The sequence below is a fragment of the Oryzias latipes genome, chromosome 22 (genome assembly GCF_053564925.1).
Source record: "Oryzias latipes strain Hd-rR chromosome 22, Olatipes_Hd-rR_3.1".
NCBI lineage: Eukaryota > Metazoa > Chordata > Actinopteri > Beloniformes > Adrianichthyidae > Oryzias > Oryzias latipes.
The window spans coordinates 21,741,989-21,760,216 of record NC_136258.1 but is presented as its reverse complement, the minus strand read 5'-3'; the positions used below and the strand labels follow the sequence as shown (position 1 = coordinate 21,760,216).

The window sequence follows — 18,228 nt, the reverse complement described above, 5'->3', positions numbered from 1 at the left end:
GTTTTTCAATTATATAAAACGAATTTAGATTGAGTGACGTGGTTTTCCAATGGCAACGGCAAGACATTTATACTTCTTTCAATGATTATCAAGATATTTGTTGATACCTTATCTAACAATATTCAGTGTAATTAAACAATGCCAATGGTGGGAATATAGTAAGTTTAAACAATGGCAACAAGGGAAAAAAGTTGAATTTGTTTTATGTAGACGCACAGAAATCCACACTAACACTCATTATGGAAAAATGTGCGAACCTTATACTTGCTAAAGACCTACCATCTCTACATTTACGACCAATGTGAACAAACAATATACTATTTTAAAATTTAAAGCCAAGTTGTGAGGACCAGGTGTTGCAGCTCCTCAAATGACCACTGGAGGCTGGTTTACAACTTGAGTATTTTCCCATTCATTCTTATGTTAAAACACCAAACCACAATTATTAAACTTATTTACAGCTTAGTAGGAAAAACATTTATGTTTATTGCTTTATTTTCATACACACACACACATATATACATACAGATACATATGCGACCAATATAAGGAGGATTGTATTTTCTTATGTTGTAATCAATAGTTCCGATTTCTCTAGATTTCTCAAATTAATATATTCTTGGTGCCACCAAACTGGTGACTTGTCCTGGGACAGGCTCCAGCTACTCTGTGACCCCAAAAGAGATTCAGCAAGTTTATATCCCCTTGGGCCCCCTGTGCCAGTCTACAGCCCAGATAAAAGGAAGGGTTGGAAGGGAATCCAGCGTATTACTCTCTGCCAAACCACCTGTGTGAATCTGTGTAAGCTGATTCACTGTGGTGACCCCTGAAGGGATATGCTGAAAGTGAACAGCAACAACATTTTGATTGGCAGGTGAGAGGACCCACAAAACTCTGACTTTACTGTGTCCTGGCGGCCAGTCACCCAGTTGTGGACGTCATTTATAATGCCATGAGTGACTGCACAAAATATGTAACAACGGGTTTTGATTTTACATTAATTTGCCATGATTTCACTAAGCTGACCTACAATTTACAATCTCTGATGCTGCATTGTCACCACATCTATAGACTGCAGAAGTTGATAAATGGGGAAAAGCAGAGTGATGGCTGCATATGCTAATCAGTGCTGCATGCAGGTTTTATTTAGAGTTTAATGTATTATCATCAGGTCAAAGGTTTGAAGTCAGATTATAAAGTGGTCAAAAACTCTTAATGAGGGGAGACTAAATTCAGTGTTACAGTTTGATCACATCCTCTGATCTTGGCTTTGGACTTTAAAGGAAAACATGAAAAATGTTGAAAATCATCTATTACATAGCTTTTGTGGAAATTCAGTTCAATGCATCCCTTTTACTTCCAATTCAGAAATACATAAGGATGCAAATGGTTTCGGGAAGATTAAGTCTGAGAAATTCTTTACTCTCGATAGTCATAACAACTTTAGCCACCAATAAAATCCCTAAATTGTGAAGGACACCTCGGATCAAAGCTATTAGATGAACTTACAGCTAAGATGGTGGGGGAAAAGTGAAGGTTTAAGCTCCAAAACATATGCTTTACTTTATGCTTTAAAAAAAACAACATGTGCTTTACTTTGGTAAATTGACCAAACTACCTTCAAATACTCAGAATTCAAGTTTAATTGCAAAATTACACAAGGAAATCACAGTTTAATTTATCCTTTCACTGCCAAGAAAGAAATTATAAACTACCATAAGAATGATTAAAGTGGTCTTTCATCTTGTAAATTTTTAGCCACATTTATTACTAAAACACAGAGATATTAATGAATGGTTATTTGCCTTTATGAGGGAATTGTCATGCAGTTGTTTAGTTGCTCTTTTATAAGTGAAACTTTATCAAAGAAGAGTTTAAATGTTTAGACCTTTAATTTGGCTCAAATTCCCTAAAGGTTTGATGTGGTGGAATCACGTCGTATTGAAAACAAAGAATACAAAGCAAGAGGTTTTCTGGTCCTGGTGCTTCAAAACTTTGTTTCTGTATCAACTTTTAGCCAAAAATCAAGGTATCTGTAAACTCCACTAAATGTACAAATCCTGCTGTACAACAGATGTCGAGTCTATAGGTGATAAAGATGAATTCCTCTTCAAAAATGAGTTGATCCAGTACCTCAGTAGTGCCGTTTCATTCTGGAAATCTGAAACACTGGTTGGATTTCCTGCCAGTACCCACTTGTAAATTTATCTCCCCAATGATACTGAAGAGGCTTGTTACTGCACCTGTGAACACTCACTCATTGGTGCTTAAAAATTAAACTGGTGTGAAGGTTTTTCTTGGTTGAGGCCCTGCTCTCGAGGCTTTACTTACCTCTGTCTTTGCCAAAAGTTAATCCCCCTTGGTGCTTTTCCGCTACAGCTGACACTTTTCAGATGATGCGTGCGTGGTAATCCGCCAGGAAAAATGGACCACAGTGGAGTATGAAGGAGTTTTCTGGCCTCAAACCGGCTTTGAGGTCACAAAGTCCCTTCAGCCGGGGAGATTAGTCTGAAAAAATAATGACATCCTTCCCAGGATTGAATACAATAGAAGTGTCAACAAACTTCAATTGAAACATGCATCTTTTGAAGTGTTGAAACGAAATTTGTCATTGAGAAAATGATGAAACAGCAGAGAAGGTGAAACAGGGAAATTCTATTGTTGGAAGACCCTGAAGCATCCATCTAAAGACCAAGATTACCCTCTCGAAAGAGAAACTGAAAACAATGTCAGACTGAAACGTTTCAGACTAATTTAGCAGTAATTTCACAAAAGTCCCAAAGAGGAGGAGCACATTAAAAAATCAAGACTTCAAACCAATTGGTTCTTCCAATGGCAAGCAGGCTGAGTAGTAAATACACATGTGAAAAATAATCTGTCCCCATTAGACGTTTTTTTTCATAAGTTAATGCCAATGATTGAAAAATTAATTAAAGCCAGGAGCAGCGTTGTATGACTAACTGCCCTTGACATCCGTCCACCTTTGACTCTGCCTCACTTGCTGAACAGCTGCTACGATCCCGCCTCACCAGCATTCTACACGCCTGGTCTGTTGTCACCCATGTTCCATCCTGGTATGTAAATGCATATGCATATGTACATACATGACACTTATCAGCCTCACTGACCCCGCCCATCATTCTGCCTCTGCCAGCCTGGTCAAACCTGCACATGACAAATTCATGAAAAGAAAACAAAAACAAGTTTTTCAAAATGGTATCCTTTCTGCTGCTTTTATCTCATAGCAACCATTTTCTGTTTTAGTCGCCTGAGGGTTTTTTTTACGGCCCCGACAGACGAACCTGCCTCAGTATAACTCCATTAATGAAGGATCAAACTGTCCAAGTGAATAAAGAAGAAATGACATAAAAATGAGCTAGAAAGAACATGTATTACACGTGTAACATTTTGTCTGCATAAAGACATTGGACCTGCAAACATTGAATAATTACAGCAACTACACATAAATAATATGTAATGAACTAAGGAAAATTTTTATTTTAAGAAATTAAAAACTTTTATGCTCTCGCGGTTCACATAAAACAACATGGCGGGCCACATTTGGCCTCCGGTCCAGGGGAAATAATCACTATAACAAATGAAAACTGAACCCCAGGAAGTTGAGGAACACATTTTATTGGGGAAAACTGAAAGAGAAACTGTGCTCCGTAAAGCAAGAAGAAATAAATACTGTGCTGCTTCAAACAAAAAGACAAAAATAGAGGGATTAGAACTCTGGCCAAACATAAAATAAGTCAGGGAGACAACTGTCCCGGCCACATTGACCGTCAGAGTCAGCAGCTCCCCACAAAGGCTACCTAACAAGGTCAAACTGTTCAAAAGAAAAAAACAAAGCCCGCAAAATTAGACAACCAAGGTCCAACTCCAAACTAAAATAACAAAACCCAGCAGTACAAGGCTGCTGAGGACCACGAGGGGAAAAAGAGAGAGAGAGAGAGAGAGACCGACTGTCATCCTTAGGAGGAGCTTAAATTTGTAGCTGGTGCCAAAGTGTTTTTTTAACTGTAAGATGGCAGCCTAATCCAAAGTCAAAAGGCTTTGGTTGTGGTTGTAGAATTAACAGGGGTGAAAATTTCACGAAGATCACTCAAACAAAAGCGTTTTTTTTTTCTGTATTGCTGGGAAATGTGAATATCGCCACAGTTCAAACTTTGCCACAAAATGGCCGTCAAGCTGTGGGTTCTGTGGCCATCCCATAATAATTTCAAAACTTTTTTCGGATGTCCCTGTCAAACGTTTTAATTTTATTAGTGGATTTTAAAATATCTTTTGTGCCCTATTAGAAATTTTGGCCACATTCATTGTTTTTTTCTTGGGCGGGTTTTCTGGCTGTGATTTCATGATTTATCTATTTATTGGGGTGGGGGTGTGGAGGGGTTGCTCAAAATTAATTTTAACCAGGTACTAGGTGTGTGCAAATGTTGATGAGTTTTTGAGAATGTGGTGAGATCAAACTTTTGCTGAAAGGCGCAATAAGATCGGAAAATTGCAAAAGACTCTTTCTAAAATCACCAATGATCCGCGCGTTACCAAATTTGTTTTCATCTGTTTTGGAAAAATTTAAATTTTAATAATAAATAAAAAGTAAACATTTATAAAATGTGAATGTTTGAGGAGAAAATCCCTGTTAAGCAGTAACAACACAGGGTTCGCTCCACATTCAACAAAACCATCTGGATCGTCACCAAGACCTTTGGATAAATATTCAGTAGATTGATGAAACCACAGATGAAGTTTTGGAATGTGTGAGGCTCATGACACCTAGGGTAAAACTAAAGCAGAATTTTAGGAAGAGATCTCCAGACTTGGTGGGGTTAGTGGGATTGGCAGGAATGGAACACATTTCATCGAAGAGAAGAAAAATTCTTAAGCGGTTTGTTCGATCGTCAGTTTATTAGATCAAAAACATGGTGGTTAAGCTGCAGCACAATGTTCTACAAACACATATATATGGGTTCCAAAACAGAAATAAGTTTAGGATTTTTAATCCGTTTAGTCAAAGTCCAGAATTAGATTCATTCTGGATGCTGTTTTTATGACCTTAAACAACCTCTACATGAAGCTCTAAAACAGTTTCATGTCAACACTTCTATAAAAACCATAAATTCTTCCACATTCAACTTGGTTGCAGTTTTTGCAAGGCAGTTACTTTTACACATGGAGGTTTTTCTTAATAATTGACATTTTGAATTGCATTTTGTTTTGCTTATCTTGCATAGTTTTAAATATTAGCATGTTAATCTGCAGTGTCTGATTCAGACAAAAATGGAAAAAAAATATTTATACAAAAATGGAAAAAAAAAACATTTATACATTAAGAAGACAATTACTATTTTGCAGCATTATGTTAATTTTCTAATTTGTCCTAACTCAATAAACATACTTTCCACGTCAGATTTAATTTAGCTATCAAACGGTAAGCTTTCTGTTGGGAAAGGGATCATTATAATTTTTTTCATTAATTTTAAAACTACGCTTTATTTCTAAATCAATCATATTAATGTTTTTTTATTTGTGGCTGTTGTTGCTCAAAAAAATTGCCAAACAAAATATTCTTGGTGCAGAAAAATACTAGATAGATCTCTTTTTTGTGAGGAAGAAACTCTAGATTTGCTTCACTGGAAAAAAATAAAATAAAATAACAGAATTTTATTCATGCCCCCCCCCCCATTTTTAAATGAAAAGTTCATTATTTAAAATAAAAGACAAAGGAAACAAAAGAAGACAAACCAGTTTTTTCCAACTTCAATCAAAAATGTTAGTGCTGGGAAAAATGATGCTATTTGATCCCATAAAAAATTGGTTTACCGTCCTAATGACTCCTTTATAAAATGAGTAAAATCTTAGAATATGAAAAAGATATGTAGTGAAAATAACTATGCACCTGCAAGTAATTAGTTTGGATAATTGAGGGCTTTTACCGATCCGGTTAAACACCACGAAGTAAAACAAAAAGCTGATTGCTGTTTATTGCTTGTTAGTCCAAACTATTCATTGCAGCGTTAGTCCGGTTGTCAAATATCCACTTGCAACTGCAGACTTGTGTAAGTCTTTTCATTTTTAATCGCACAGTGACTGAGACACTGTTCCTGTAGCAGAGCGTCCTCCTGACGAACATCTGGATCAGCCATACAGATGCTTTGGCATCACTTAGTTTGCCGTTTAACAAACCTTTCTGTCTCAAACAAACTCTAATCTTTCTACCTTTAATCTTGATCATTTTGGTGGAGGCGTGAACTGTTTGTCCTGAGGGAACTTGGAAGAGAAAAAGAGGTGGAGTACAAGTTTCAGGCCCACAGTCAAGATAGGATTTCTTCACCTCTTGGTCATAAATATTTCAGACCGGGAGGCCATGGCTCGACTGGAGAGAGCCACAGTAGAAAAGGATGTGTCCTTGTGGACAGCAGACCCAAAGAAGGAGAGCTGAGGACGAGAAAGGGGTCGGTGCAGCATGGAGGAGGTGGTGAGGCAACGGCCGGTGATCTCTGCGAGAGAAAGAGGTCAGTCTGAGCAACCCGAGTACCTGCTTGTGTGTAAGTCTACACGCGTGTGCATCCACATGGAGTGTATTATCGCTGAACAGCTATGAAGTCTCTCACAGAGTTGCAAGTCACTGCTCCCCACTTGTTTGAGATTGTTTAGAATTCATTCCCAAACAACAGAGGAAGAACGTTAAAAGCATAACCGTAGAAAATAAGTCAAAGAGCTCCATATGGAACCTATCAGAGACGATGCAGACGGAGCGGAGGGCGCTGCTTGGAGCTGCATCTGCTGCATCGTTTTTATCACTGTATTCCACCTCTTCCCCCTGCTCCAACCACCGCCAGGCCCGGGCCCGGGACGCTACGCTCTGCCCCCTACAGTTGGGTTCATCAACCATGACTTCACCAAGCCCAGCAGCCCCGCGTACTCCTTCCGCTGCCGCACCAGCAGTGCCAGTAAGTTTCCACACAAAACTGTGGTGGAAATGAAATGTCTCTGTCACGCTTTGCTCAAATTACAGCAGTGATACACAACACCAGCGTCCTACTTAACTGTGTCTCCACAGCTTTGTTCATAGCAACCAGGGTTTCGCACACATGTTTTGAAAAAAACAGTGTTTGTACTTTTGGTCCCAAAGAAATCAAAACCATCTAAAATGATGCTGGGTGTTGCAGTAAATCTGTCATAGAGAGTGGGTCATCCTGATATCCACTCTGACTCACAATGTAGTTTTATCTGAGCACCTACAACAAAAAACTTTTAGACACAGTGGTAAAATATTGATTGTGGATTTCGTTTTCTCTAGTGGTTTCTGTGGACTCCAGCCCTGGACCGAGGTACCATGTTCATGCCAAGCTTACTCGGTTTGGCCAGATGGAGACTCCTTCTTATTCCTTTTCAGGCAGAGGAAGTCAAATTGGGAATAAAGGTAAAAAAAAGGGAAAACATGCTGTGTAGTTTCGGCAATAAGGGTTCTGCAGTAGAACGAAGCCCCAATCTTTAAGACAATTATGTTTTTGAGTTTTCCTTTGGTTTGTGTCCACAGACGTACTGTTCCAGACTCCAGGACCGGGGGCCTACAGCCCAGAGAGAGTACCCCCTGTCAACGGTCAGCGCCGACCCCCATCCTACACCATCGGCCCCCGAACAAGATACCGATCTGTTGACCCTGTACCAGCACCTAACAGGTAAAAAAGGATTTTAAGAAAGAAATGTAAAGATTAACAGTTGATCCAAATAATTAATACAGTACAGTGGTCCCTTGTTTATCGCGGGTTACGTTCTAACAATAACCCCAATAAGTGAAGTCTATAAAGTATGATTATAGATGTTTTAAAGCTGTAAAACTCCTCACTACAGACTACATAAACTTTTTTTCGACAGACATGAACACTTTCACACTTTTCCATTTTGTTTAAATTGTCAAATTTCAAACTTTCAAAGAAAATAAAGTCCCGTGTTATAGAATGTCATCAATTTGCCTGCGATCAAAGATTAATGCCATTTTGCCATTACAGCACAAAGAAGATTGATTGACACGGTCAACAGCCAATCACAACCCAGAAAAAAGCTTGCTGTAAAGAAAAAAAAAAAGCATGTAAAATTGAGTGCGTGAGAGCGCAAAAGGCAAACATTGTTTTTGCGGGGAACCACCATATCGTGTAACATGTTTCATACATACTTTATTCCTTTTTAAACTGACTTATGACACCCATCATCATATTGTTTTTTCATGGGGTCTAGTTGTGTGAAATTTGTGCTCCGCATTTGACCCATCCCCTGGGGGAGTAGTGAGCTGCAGACACAGCCACGCTCGGGTTTAACCCCCCAATCCAACCTTTAAAGCTGTGTCAAACAGGGAGGCAACTGGTTCCCATTTTTGGTATGAATTGGTCTGCATTTGAACTCATGACCTTTTGGTCTTATCGTGGACACTCCACCATAAGGCCACTGATCTGAACCTTAAAGTTGCTGTTATTTAACCAGCATGTTTCTTCTTGATTAAATAAATGAATCAAAAGGTAAAAAGACTATTACAAAAAGCATAATAGTGAATAACAGTTTTTAGTTTTTTGCTGGTTGAAGTAACTTACAGTCATAATTTGCCAAAAATGTTAATACTTCTGGGCGAGGTCGATTTTATCCTAAATATTTCCAGTTCTGTGAATGGAAGATCATCTGCTACAACCACCCCAGCCATAATCTTCATATCAATCATGATTAATGGATTTTTATTTTATTTTATTTTTTTAGTATCTGTGGAATAAAAGTAGAGTAAGGCTTGAGTCACCAAAATATAAGATCCGGATAGAGGATGTCAGAAACCATTTTTTTTGTTGTAAATTAAATCCCGCTTCTGTCTGCCTTTGTCTGAACTCTAACAGCTACAGTCTTCCAAATCTTCTGGGCTGCCAGGTTCCCCACAAAACCTCCAGTGCCAGTTACAGCTTCTCATGCCGGAGGAAGGTCGGCGCTCCCACTGAAGATCTCGCCAAAACTCCCGGACCAGGACAGTACAGCAGCACAAACCCCGACATCTACCGACAACGCCAGCCCTCGTTCACCATGCAGAGCCGGACTAAGAGGCCGCTTTATTCCTCTGCTATTCCAGGGCCAGGAACATACAGCCCTGAGAAGATTCATACACACCTTCCAAAACCTCCATCTTTCAGCATGGGCATCAGACACTCAGAGTACATTACCCCACTTGTGATCAATGTAGTTGATTGAAAATACTGAGCGACCACTTTATTTCTTTTAATCCATCCATATTCCAAACCTGCTAAATCACCTTTGAGGGCATGGGGTTGCTGGAGCCTATCCCCAGCTTCTGTTGGACCTGGGAGTACATCATGCCAGTCTGTTGCAGGGCCACATTTTATTTCTTTTCACAATAATTGCAAAATGTGTGTTATTTGTGTATTAATTTATAAATAAAAAACATCAATATTTCATGCATGGTAAAAATATACACCAAAACTCTACCTTAAAATAAAATAAAATGATTAAAGTATAAATAAAATACTGTGCGGTAAAATTAGCCACAAATAACAGAAGCATAAAACGTTGTTTCAACCAATTTGGTTTAAAAATATAAATACATAAATACAGAAACTTTTACTGAATTGGTTGAATTATTAAATAAAACAGAATACTGTTTTTTTAATATAAGTTATCACAGTGAATGCAGCGAATAAAGTCAGACAATGCCTAGCTTAGCAGAAACCCTGCTTTGAAACCAAACATTTCGTTACCCCTTATTACCTCAAAATGGAATACAGCTGGAGAAAAAAATTCACATTTGTTTTCTTATCCCATGTTAGTTTAACAATAGGCAAATAGGAAAAGAAAAAAGTAAGAAAGTCACTGAGGTTTTTATGTTTTTTTCCTTGGAATTATGACGTTTACAGGTGAACTCCAGGAGCTGCAATGGCCCAAACCAAGCAGTTCCTTGGCACACACCTGGAACTGGTAAGCCCTCCCTGGAATCAGCCCCTTCAGTTCAATCTTGGTGTTGTCAGTTGGGCCCAGCTGAAGGAAAAAACACAGGGTCTGGTATACACATTTGTTTCTGTTTACACAGCTAGAATTGTATAGTAAGAGAGTAAAAAGACCATTGTTTCAAGAAAAAAATGCCTTATTTTTTGAAAAACTAATCTTTAAGTTCTGAGTTTTCTGTCCCCAGCATATGATTGTATGATAAATTGTAAAAGAAAGTGCTCTACATATAAAATATTGTAGAATTAACAGATATATATATATATATATATATATATTTTTAACATATCTTAAAAAGGCTTCTCAAACACAGTGATATAGCATTTCTTGCCTGCCCGCAAAAGCCAAACGGTACAATTTTACCACTTTGGTCAAAAATTTCAAAAATCTAAATATTTTTAGCATTTAAGTTTGACTCAACATTCTATGTTCACCTGTGAAATTTTTTTTAACAGAAATAGTTTATTTAGGTTAAAACATCATTTAGAGGTGTCTCCAGGTTTTTACTCATTGCTGTTTCTCCAAACACATTTCCCCGTCTGAAAATCTTACAACATTTCACCACCAGTGACATTTTGTAGAAAATGAATTCATTTGGGTTTTCTGAAGGTCACGGAAAGAGGAAAAGTAATCAGTCCCTTTTCATTTTTCCTTAAATTTGAAGGAAATACTCTATGTACTAAAGCTACTAGAAAGATATTTATTTTGCTTGCAGGTTTTACATTGTTTGTTTCCATTCTAACAGTACATAAAAAATGCTTTGTGCTCAAAAATCATAAACGTTGAAAGACATAACAAAGACAAAAGGTTTTGAAATATATTTTATGGAAACTTGTGAGGTTGCCTGATGACTTGAAGTATTTTTCAACTTCCTCTTCTGATGCGGGTTTTGATGTCATATGTGGGATTTTTTTCTTCATTGCTCAATGTATGACTAAACAAGTGCGGACGGGTTTTTTTCTTACATTGACAGAAAATGATGAGCCTTGGTTTTCCCACCGGTACAGTATCTGGTACTTTAAGGGGAAGATATGGTGACTTGCCCATGTAGGAGGAGGAGACCATTCCACTAACAAGTTTCTTGATTTATGAGCAGAAACTCGGACATCTACAGGAGGATCTGGTTTCACTGCATAGAACAAGAAGAACATTTGACATCGATACCAACTTGACTGTGACGCTGTTTAACACAGATTTTCTTCCTCTTGTTATTTGTCTTATTTAAAAAGGTTAATTTCTCACCAATATCCTCCAACATGAAGCCTGCCAGATAAGAGCTGCTGCCGCCAGAATGAACTGCTGTGATGTTGATTATGTAGTCAGTGAGGAGTTTCAGGTTGGGCAGATGGCAGTGCCACTGCTAAACGAAAAACATGCGATTACAATGTTTGCAGCTTTTGACAAATTATTACAATATCTTCATTGCAAAACTGAGTTATAAAAGTGTCTCTTAGTGGTTAAACCTTTAAAGCTTATATTTTCCTGGATGAAGACTTTATTTAGAAGCTACAAGGACTTTGACTTTTGGAGTAAAAATGGCCACTTCCATAACTGTTATATAAGTTGGACAGATGAATATGTGTCTGGATTTTCATTTTGTTACGCGAAACAAAATGTGATAATTTTCCCAAGCAACAATAAATTCCACTTGGACCCGGATCATCTTTCCTAGCTGGGCTCATGTTGATGGGATGTCTGAGGTTAAACCAAATCATGGTGGTACTTAGATGTTCACACCAGCAACGCACATTCACGCGGTCACTTCCAATGAAAAGTCTAAGTAAAGGCACGTAAACGTTAGTTTCGGGCTTCCACATTTAAAATTCTCCACGTTTTTGGGCTCCATGTACAAAACATGGAGTGCGCATTTAAAGTTAAACCAGCGAGGGACAGCGAGGGATTTAGTAGTGACGTTTGGATGGCGTTTTGTTCAGAGACATGTCAACCATTTAAAAACTGATCATGGAGGAGAAATAAAAATTTCTATCATGTCTAATTTCATCAGCATAAAAAAAGTTTCCTCTGTGTTGTAATTTTGGCAAATTTAAAAGTATGTTCACATTCCAGCAACCTCGAAGCTGAGGTTTTTGTGGAAATTAAAGCTTTTTTTTTCTGTCAGCATATCGTCTTTTGAAGACATCAAGCCACGGTCATGAAATCCTATAAATAACATTGTAGCAGTCAGTGGACCTTTCTAAAAAGTTCATTTAAAGTTACTTCTCTAACACTTTTGCTCTCATACAAATTTTGTCGCCATGGTGACCGCCTTCTACAAATTTTGCATTCAAAGGAGCCTTTTCAAGCGTGTCTGTGACTGGTTATAACACAAAAGGTGTTCATCCAAGTTAATCCAGTTCATAAAAATCCAATCATTAAATATTATTTGTTTTTGAGAAATGCTTGTTCCATTTGGCTTGTGCGCTCTGTGGAAAGCTTCTTGTTTTATGTCCCTGAAGCAGAAGTGAGGCTGGTACCTGCTCTGAGTCCGGGGACGGCGTGGAGGAACCAGAGGAGGTGATGTTACATATCTTGGTGCTTGACTGCCTGTGTCTCTCCCTGTTAAACAAAAACAGCCACAGAAACAGAAATGAAAAATCTGGATTGAAAAATGTAGCTTGTCATGTAACAAACATCTTCATGTACCTGTAGGTGGCAATGTAGTGTGTGGGTGAGGAAACAGCAGGTTGAGGCCAGGAACAAAAAGTCCCATTGGGATAGCTGGCACACCGACAGTGAACTTTGGGAATGGAAGGAGGATCTAAAGTAGCAAAACAGATTTTATGTTCGAGAATAATTTCAAAAATGTAATCTGTGGCGTCTAATATAAATGATTTCATAAAATAACCCTTTCAAGAAATGTGTTTTCAAGCCTCAAATAACACATTTATCAGTGATTTAAGCAATAATTTTAGAACATTGAATACAATGAGTCTTATAATCCTAATTTTTATTAAATAATTCATTTTCTACTTTTTGTTCATTTGCTTACTTATGTTTGTACTGTTTGTTGTTCCTGTTTTTATGTTGTTCTATGCTGGAGAACGGAATTGCCCTAAATATAGTCAGTCAGTCTGTCTATCTATCTATCTATCTATCTATCTATCTATCTATCTATCTATCTATCTATCTATCTATCTATCTATCTATCTATCTATCTATCTATCTATCTATCTATCTATCTATCTATCTATCTATCTATCTATCTATCTATCTTTTGAAGTTTGTTAAAAGGACAAAAAAAATCCTTATTTTTGTAATGTTTAAGAAAGAAGAAAAAATCAATATTTAGTTTGAAATTACAAGTTTTTCTGGGGTCTAAAATGAGTTAAAACAACTTAATTTGATGGAGAAAAAACAAAGTTGAAAAACTTTGATGGATTTAAAGTCTGGATTCCTCAAAAACACTAAATCTCTTCTTTATAATGGTTACAATGCTGGGCTTTTAGTAAACTGGACAAAAAAATAAATAAAAAAACGCTCCAATGAGCAAGAAAGAAAAGTGATGAGGACTTGTACTCACCCCCTGATGTTGCAGTCGCTCTCAGCAAGTCCAAGGCTCGACTTCCAGGAACAAATATGAGGAGAGCCACGGTGACAAATGCACTACCAAACATCTCCGCAGTCCCAATTTTGATAGAGTTACAGAGTTATCTTTAAACCTTGACACCTTCTATTCTTGGATTCTAAGATAAAGGTCTCGCCTGCTTGGCAGCAGCTCTGCTGTATGTGTTTGAATAGTGGCTCATCTGTGTTTTTAAGCCTACTGAAAAAAAAGAGGAACAGCATGTATGGCTCACCAAAGTGAAACTTCATAGAAAAGAATATTTTTGCATCATGGGAGGTTTCCTTACATCACAAAACACAAGCTGGTGTGATTTTGACTTTATTTTGTTTCAGTTTTATACACAAAAAAATGTTGGTGACTGGAATTTACATTAAAAAAATACATGGACAGGCAGAGCAGTGGTTTGAAAAAGGTAAACATACATGTAAGCCCCTCCCTGTGTACTTTCAGGTACTCTCCTTAGTGGGTTTTATGCTCCTCAGCCCCATCTGCTGCACGCTGGAAGCAGACACAGTTGAAATAAAATAAACGTGTCAATGCACTTTAGTAGTCCTTTGGTGTCCAGCTGTCAGACGTGTGCTCGGTTGTTTCTGTGAGACCATGACAGTTTTTTTGGGGTCCATCCAGATAGTTCAGACAGTGAGCCATTGTGCAGGGTTAAAGCTGGGCCTCCATCTTTGTTTGGGGAAATGCTGGGAAGTCCACTGCCGGATGTTCGCAGGGACATGAAGGCCTTATTGATCCAGCTGTTTTTGGCTTCCTGAAGGTTGTTGGACAGAACTCCCTTCTGGTGCTCCAGCTCCTGTGTGAACACAGGATAAAAAATCTTCACTACTCACTAATGTCAATGTCATGTCCGGAAAGCTTAACTTTTGAATTATTTAATTCCATTTTGTTACCTTTTTTTGATTTTATTTTTTTAACCTTTAGCTCACAAGTAGGAAATTAAAGATGCATACATGGTTTATCACTCGTACGTTTTTATCCTTTCTATATTTTAACATAAACAAACCATTAGTCCCAGTGTTTTCTACCATTTTATGTTCATCATTTGATTGTTGTTTTTAGTCAATTGTGTTTTAAGATTTTTGTATGTTTTGTGTCAAGTATCTTGTGTTCCACACACATGTTGATGAAAGTTGCTCTTTAAATAAAGTGATGAATTAACTGATAAAATCTCAATTTTATATTGAAGCTAAATAACACATCATGAATGAATTAAAGAAAAAAATATAATTATCCTGTTTAGGTGTTTTTTTTAAACCAAAGTTCTTGAAAAAAAAGTTGCTAAAGTTTAAATTACTAGTTTTACACATATCTTCTAGATTTATAAATGTATTTCAGCTTTGCTACCAGAACATCTAACTCTTGACTAGCCTTGGTGTTATAGGGTGAATACTTAAACTGTAGAAAATGTCTAAATTGTTTTCTCGTAAAATTACATCACAGGACATGATGAGGTAATCTGCAATAGAACAGCCAAACAAATATATTAATCTCAAAATGAAAGGGAGACAAAAACAAATGTATGTGCCAAACTCATACAAACAGTCCCCTGTCACCACGTTGGGCTGTTTGGACCAATCAAGAGTTTAGTTCATTCTGTTTGTTGGTGTTGGCAGGTGTGAAAGCTACGGAGGCCTGAACATGACAATTAAAAATAATTAATGATAATTCCATCAAAATAATAAATTGTTGCACGAATTAGCGTTTTGGGTGCTCAAATTAGCATTTTGTGAAAATACTAAATTGTTGTCACAACATGCTAAATTTAGGCACAAAATACTAAATTGTTGCCACAAAATACACAAAATGTTACTTCTTGGGCACAAATATTTACTTTGAGCGAGCATTTTTTTTTTTTTTTAATGTCATGTCCAGGCCTCTGTAGAAAACTCAGTTGTACTGTGGAGCAGACCAAGCAAGCCATCATCTGTTTGCCTGAAATAGGGGCTATCTTCACTTGGAAGTGAACTCTGCAGTAGTTTACAACAGTGTGAGTTCAGATGGATGACTCAGAGGACTAAAGAGTTGAAGCAAACTAAAGAATGTTAAAAACAAAGAGAACAGTGCATTAGAGAATGGACAAAATAACCAACATTTGAATCTGAAGAAGTGCAAATTCTGAAAATGTGTGAAAAATAGTGTCATCATTGAAGGTTTTTTAACTTTTCCAGTAAATCCAGTTGAGTCTGCAGGACTTCTTTCATTGGAAATGCAGGTTTTCAAATTGAGGTGCAGCATAGTTTACCTGAATCCTGCAGTTGGCCTCCACCATTTGCAGTTTGGTCTGTGCCAGCTCTTTTTGTAGGTTTGTGATCTGAGCCCTGAGGGACTCCTTCTCCTGGTCCTCCTGCCTCCGCTGATCAACTGGTGTGTAAGTTGGATCAGGCTCCTCTCTGACTTCTTCAGTTTTCTGTTGGACACCGGTCTGCTCCTCTGCTTTAGAGTTATGACTTTCCAAAGCTGACCCAGCTGTGTGTTGACAGTGGGGGCAATCCTTGATTGCACTCTGCAGGACAAGAAGAAAGGCAGAAATGAATCGACATTATCTGGTGTTGCAACTTTAGTCAGAGTTAAAACTGGTTCATGGACTTATGACAGTTGAGCATAACTTGTAAATTCTCACAATGATTGTGTTGAGTTGGTCTGTGAATGCGGCCTGCTGCTTCTCCAGGCGCAACGTCAGCTGAGAGCAGATCTGAGAGGGAGGAGCATCCAAATGTTTCACACCTCTGTCCATGCTAATGTTGGGCAACATCACACAGTTCTTACCTGTTTGTAGTCAGCAATAATACCAGAAGACCTTTTGATTTCCTGCTCAGCCTTTTCCAGTTCTCTCCGTAATACTTCCTTCATCTACAAGAGAACATTTCTTTACTCAAACACCACCGCACTGAGAATCAGCAGCATTTTCTGCAAGGATTCAATGCCAAATATTTATTGTTACCATGGCGGCTTCCTCTTCTTTCCCTCTTTTCTCATCTTCTGTGATCTTCAGTCGATGTCTGGTCAGCAGAAGGTCTTTTGTTAGTTCATCCACCCTGTCTTCTGCCTGCAAAAAAACCCCACAAAGATTTACTGAAGGCAACCTTTCCCTTTTACTGTCCTGGACTGGTTTAAAAGGAGCTTTTATTACCTTATCCAGAGCGTTTCTCAGAAGAACCTTGCTGGTGATCAGTGTGTGAGCAAGGTTATCGTTCTCCTGCTCCAGGCGGAGGCTGGTCTGCTGAAGCCGACGATTTTCCTCCTGCAGACAACATGAAGAAAATTTGTCAGAATCCAAAATCTGAAGAAGAAAAAAGAGCAAATTCCAAACAAGAGTAAAAACTAACCACATATGTGTCTAGCGGGTCTTTATCCATGAACTGAAGCTGACTTCCTTTTAGTTTAGCTTTCTTTGATGGCACCTGAGAAGAAGAGAGAGCTGTTGAATTAAAACAATGTTGTCATAATTAACCAGGCTTAGGAGGCTAAAAATGATGCAGAAGTGGGATTAGCTGTACAAATTAATAACAGGCCTCTACAAAATGTTTTTAAATGGTAACAAATAAAATAACGCATCCTTAACCCATTTAAGATTAATAGAAAAGGAAAAGGATTTGTTTGCTTTTGATGCATAAAAATAATAGCTATAATTAAAAAAATAAATGCCTTTCAGGAATCATTTGACTGCATTTAAAATTACAAACCTGCTTTGCAATAAAATATTGATCTGCAAGTCAAGTCTGTGTGAAATAACAAAACTGTGCAAATGTTTAATGTTTATTGGTTGGACAGGTGGTTAAACATACTCGGCCAGCAGCGCTTTCCTGTTGGAGCAAAGTCATAAAGATGTGGTTCTTCAAGTAGAATCCCTTATTTTCAGTTTTTTCCATTAAATTGACATCAGTAGAAAATAAAACATTTAGTTAAACTTTTATACTTCTCAAAGTTTATTTGAGAACAAATAATAAGGAAGCCATAATAACAGCTTATGGAAATGTCAAATTTAGATGCATTTCCTGTTGAAAAATGTGAATTTATGCAGCTCATAAAGCAGAATTATGAAGTATGATGTCTCACTGTGAATGTTGGTTCTGTTTCAGCCACCAGACATGCAAGGATCTCCTCCTCGCTCATCTCTTCAATGGCGCGTGCATCACAGGCCGTCACCATGGCCATCTCTTCCATCATCTCGGCCAAAAATGTTCTTCCACTCAGAAAGCCGTGGTGTCTCAGAGTCACCAACTTCAACCGAGATAATCCACTTTCAGATGTCAAGAGATATTCCCAGATGAATCCGTCAAGTTAAGACATAAGAAGCTTCTTGAATTCTTGTTTGCAGCAAAAATGGAACAGGAAATTACAGGTTAAAGTCCTGAAAAGCGATTACAGTCCAAAGGTGAGACGCACAGAAGAGGCAGAAGTTAGAGTGACTTAGCGACACTTGTTGTGCTTCAGGTGTGAGAGCAGAAAGGGCTTAAGAATGACAGCTTGGACACACCCACAGGCGTGTTTGCATTTCTTATCACCTCACCTTTCTTCTTCCCGACACTGACCAAACATTGCTTTATGGCCTCACTTTTCATTCAGGAAAAAATGACTAGAGCAGTGATAAGAAAAAGAACAAATATAAATAACATGCACATATAGGATGAGCATTGTTGCACCTTTCGTTT

General features: G+C 37.9%; 3 protein-coding genes across 6 annotated transcripts; 1 reads left to right on the top strand and 2 right to left on the bottom strand.

Moving 5' to 3' along the window:
• Positions 1-6,354: 6,354 nt before the first annotated feature.
• odf3l2a (outer dense fiber of sperm tails 3-like 2a) lies at positions 6,355-9,377 on the top strand. Of its 2 annotated transcripts, XM_004082218.4 has the most exons (5): positions 6,355-6,521; positions 6,849-6,959; positions 7,310-7,432; positions 7,550-7,691; positions 8,889-9,377. In XM_004082218.4, exons 1-5 carry the CDS (start codon positions 6,473-6,475, stop codon positions 9,232-9,234), a joined length of 771 nt encoding a protein of 256 aa, XP_004082266.1. In that variant the 5' UTR covers positions 6,355-6,472; the 3' UTR covers positions 9,235-9,377. The 2 variants fall into 2 exon arrangements, with proteins under 2 accessions (XP_004082266.1, XP_020569225.1); XM_020713566.2 differs by lacking the exon at positions 6,355-6,521 and having other exon boundaries at positions 6,542-6,959.
• Positions 9,368-13,754, bottom strand: ebi3 (Epstein-Barr virus induced 3). 2 transcript variants are annotated; one of them, XM_004082494.5, is made up of 6 exons: positions 13,523-13,754; positions 12,646-12,760; positions 12,477-12,558; positions 11,245-11,362; positions 10,968-11,131; positions 9,368-10,035 (listed from the first exon to the last, which is right to left on the bottom strand). In XM_004082494.5, the coding sequence occupies exons 1-6, from the start codon at positions 13,614-13,616 to the stop codon at positions 9,880-9,882; spliced, it is 729 nt and encodes a 242-aa protein (XP_004082542.1). In that variant the 5' UTR covers positions 13,617-13,754; the 3' UTR covers positions 9,368-9,879. The 2 variants fall into 2 exon arrangements, with proteins under 2 accessions (XP_004082542.1, XP_020569227.1); XM_020713568.3 differs by having other exon boundaries at positions 11,245-11,359.
• Positions 13,755-13,869: 115 nt separating this feature from the next.
• Positions 13,870-18,016, bottom strand: rabgap1l2 (RAB GTPase activating protein 1-like 2). Of its 2 annotated transcripts, none has more exons than XM_004082219.5 (8): positions 17,633-18,016; positions 16,903-16,977; positions 16,707-16,817; positions 16,518-16,622; positions 16,343-16,426; positions 16,197-16,268; positions 15,819-16,079; positions 13,870-14,369 (listed from the first exon to the last, which is right to left on the bottom strand). In XM_004082219.5, exons 1-8 carry the CDS (start codon positions 17,741-17,743, stop codon positions 14,136-14,138), a joined length of 1,053 nt encoding a protein of 350 aa, XP_004082267.1. In that variant the 5' UTR covers positions 17,744-18,016; the 3' UTR covers positions 13,870-14,135. The 2 variants fall into 2 exon arrangements, with proteins under 2 accessions (XP_004082267.1, XP_078797071.1); XM_078940945.1 differs by having other exon boundaries at positions 16,903-16,994; positions 17,633-17,771.
• Positions 18,017-18,228: the final 212 nt, after the last annotated feature.

What these genes read in the sequence shown, in the direction of transcription:
- odf3l2a (XM_020713566.2), top strand. Translation starts at nt 6,734, where the DNA reads ATGGAACCTATCAGAGACGATGCAGACGGAGCGGAGGGCGCTGCTTGG. An exon ending in CTGCCGCACCAGCAGTGCCA is followed by an intron (nt 6,960 to 7,309) that starts GTAAGTTTCCAC and finishes CGTTTTCTCTAG; the next exon opens with TGGTTTCTGTGGACTCCAGC. An exon ending in AAGTCAAATTGGGAATAAAG is followed by an intron (nt 7,433 to 7,549) that starts GTAAAAAAAAGG and finishes TTGTGTCCACAG; the next exon opens with ACGTACTGTTCCAGACTCCA.
- ebi3 (XM_004082494.5), bottom strand. Translation starts at nt 13,616, where the DNA reads ATGTTTGGTAGTGCATTTGTCACCGTGGCTCTCCTCATATTTGTTCCT. An exon ending in CTTCATGTTGGAGGATATTG is followed by an intron (nt 11,132 to 11,244) that starts GTGAGAAATTAA and finishes TGTTCTATGCAG; the next exon opens with TGAAACCAGATCCTCCTGTA. An exon ending in GCTCATCATTTTCTGTCAAT is followed by an intron (nt 10,036 to 10,967) that starts GTAAGAAAAAAA and finishes TTTTTCCTTCAG; the next exon opens with CTGGGCCCAACTGACAACAC.
- rabgap1l2 (XM_004082219.5), bottom strand. Translation starts at nt 17,743, where the DNA reads ATGATGGAAGAGATGGCCATGGTGACGGCCTGTGATGCACGCGCCATT. An exon ending in TTATTGCTGACTACAAACAG is followed by an intron (nt 16,269 to 16,342) that starts GTAAGAACTGTG and finishes CCTCCCTCTCAG; the next exon opens with ATCTGCTCTCAGCTGACGTT. An exon ending in ACCAACTCAACACAATCATT is followed by an intron (nt 16,080 to 16,196) that starts GTGAGAATTTAC and finishes CTTGTCCTGCAG; the next exon opens with AGTGCAATCAAGGATTGCCC.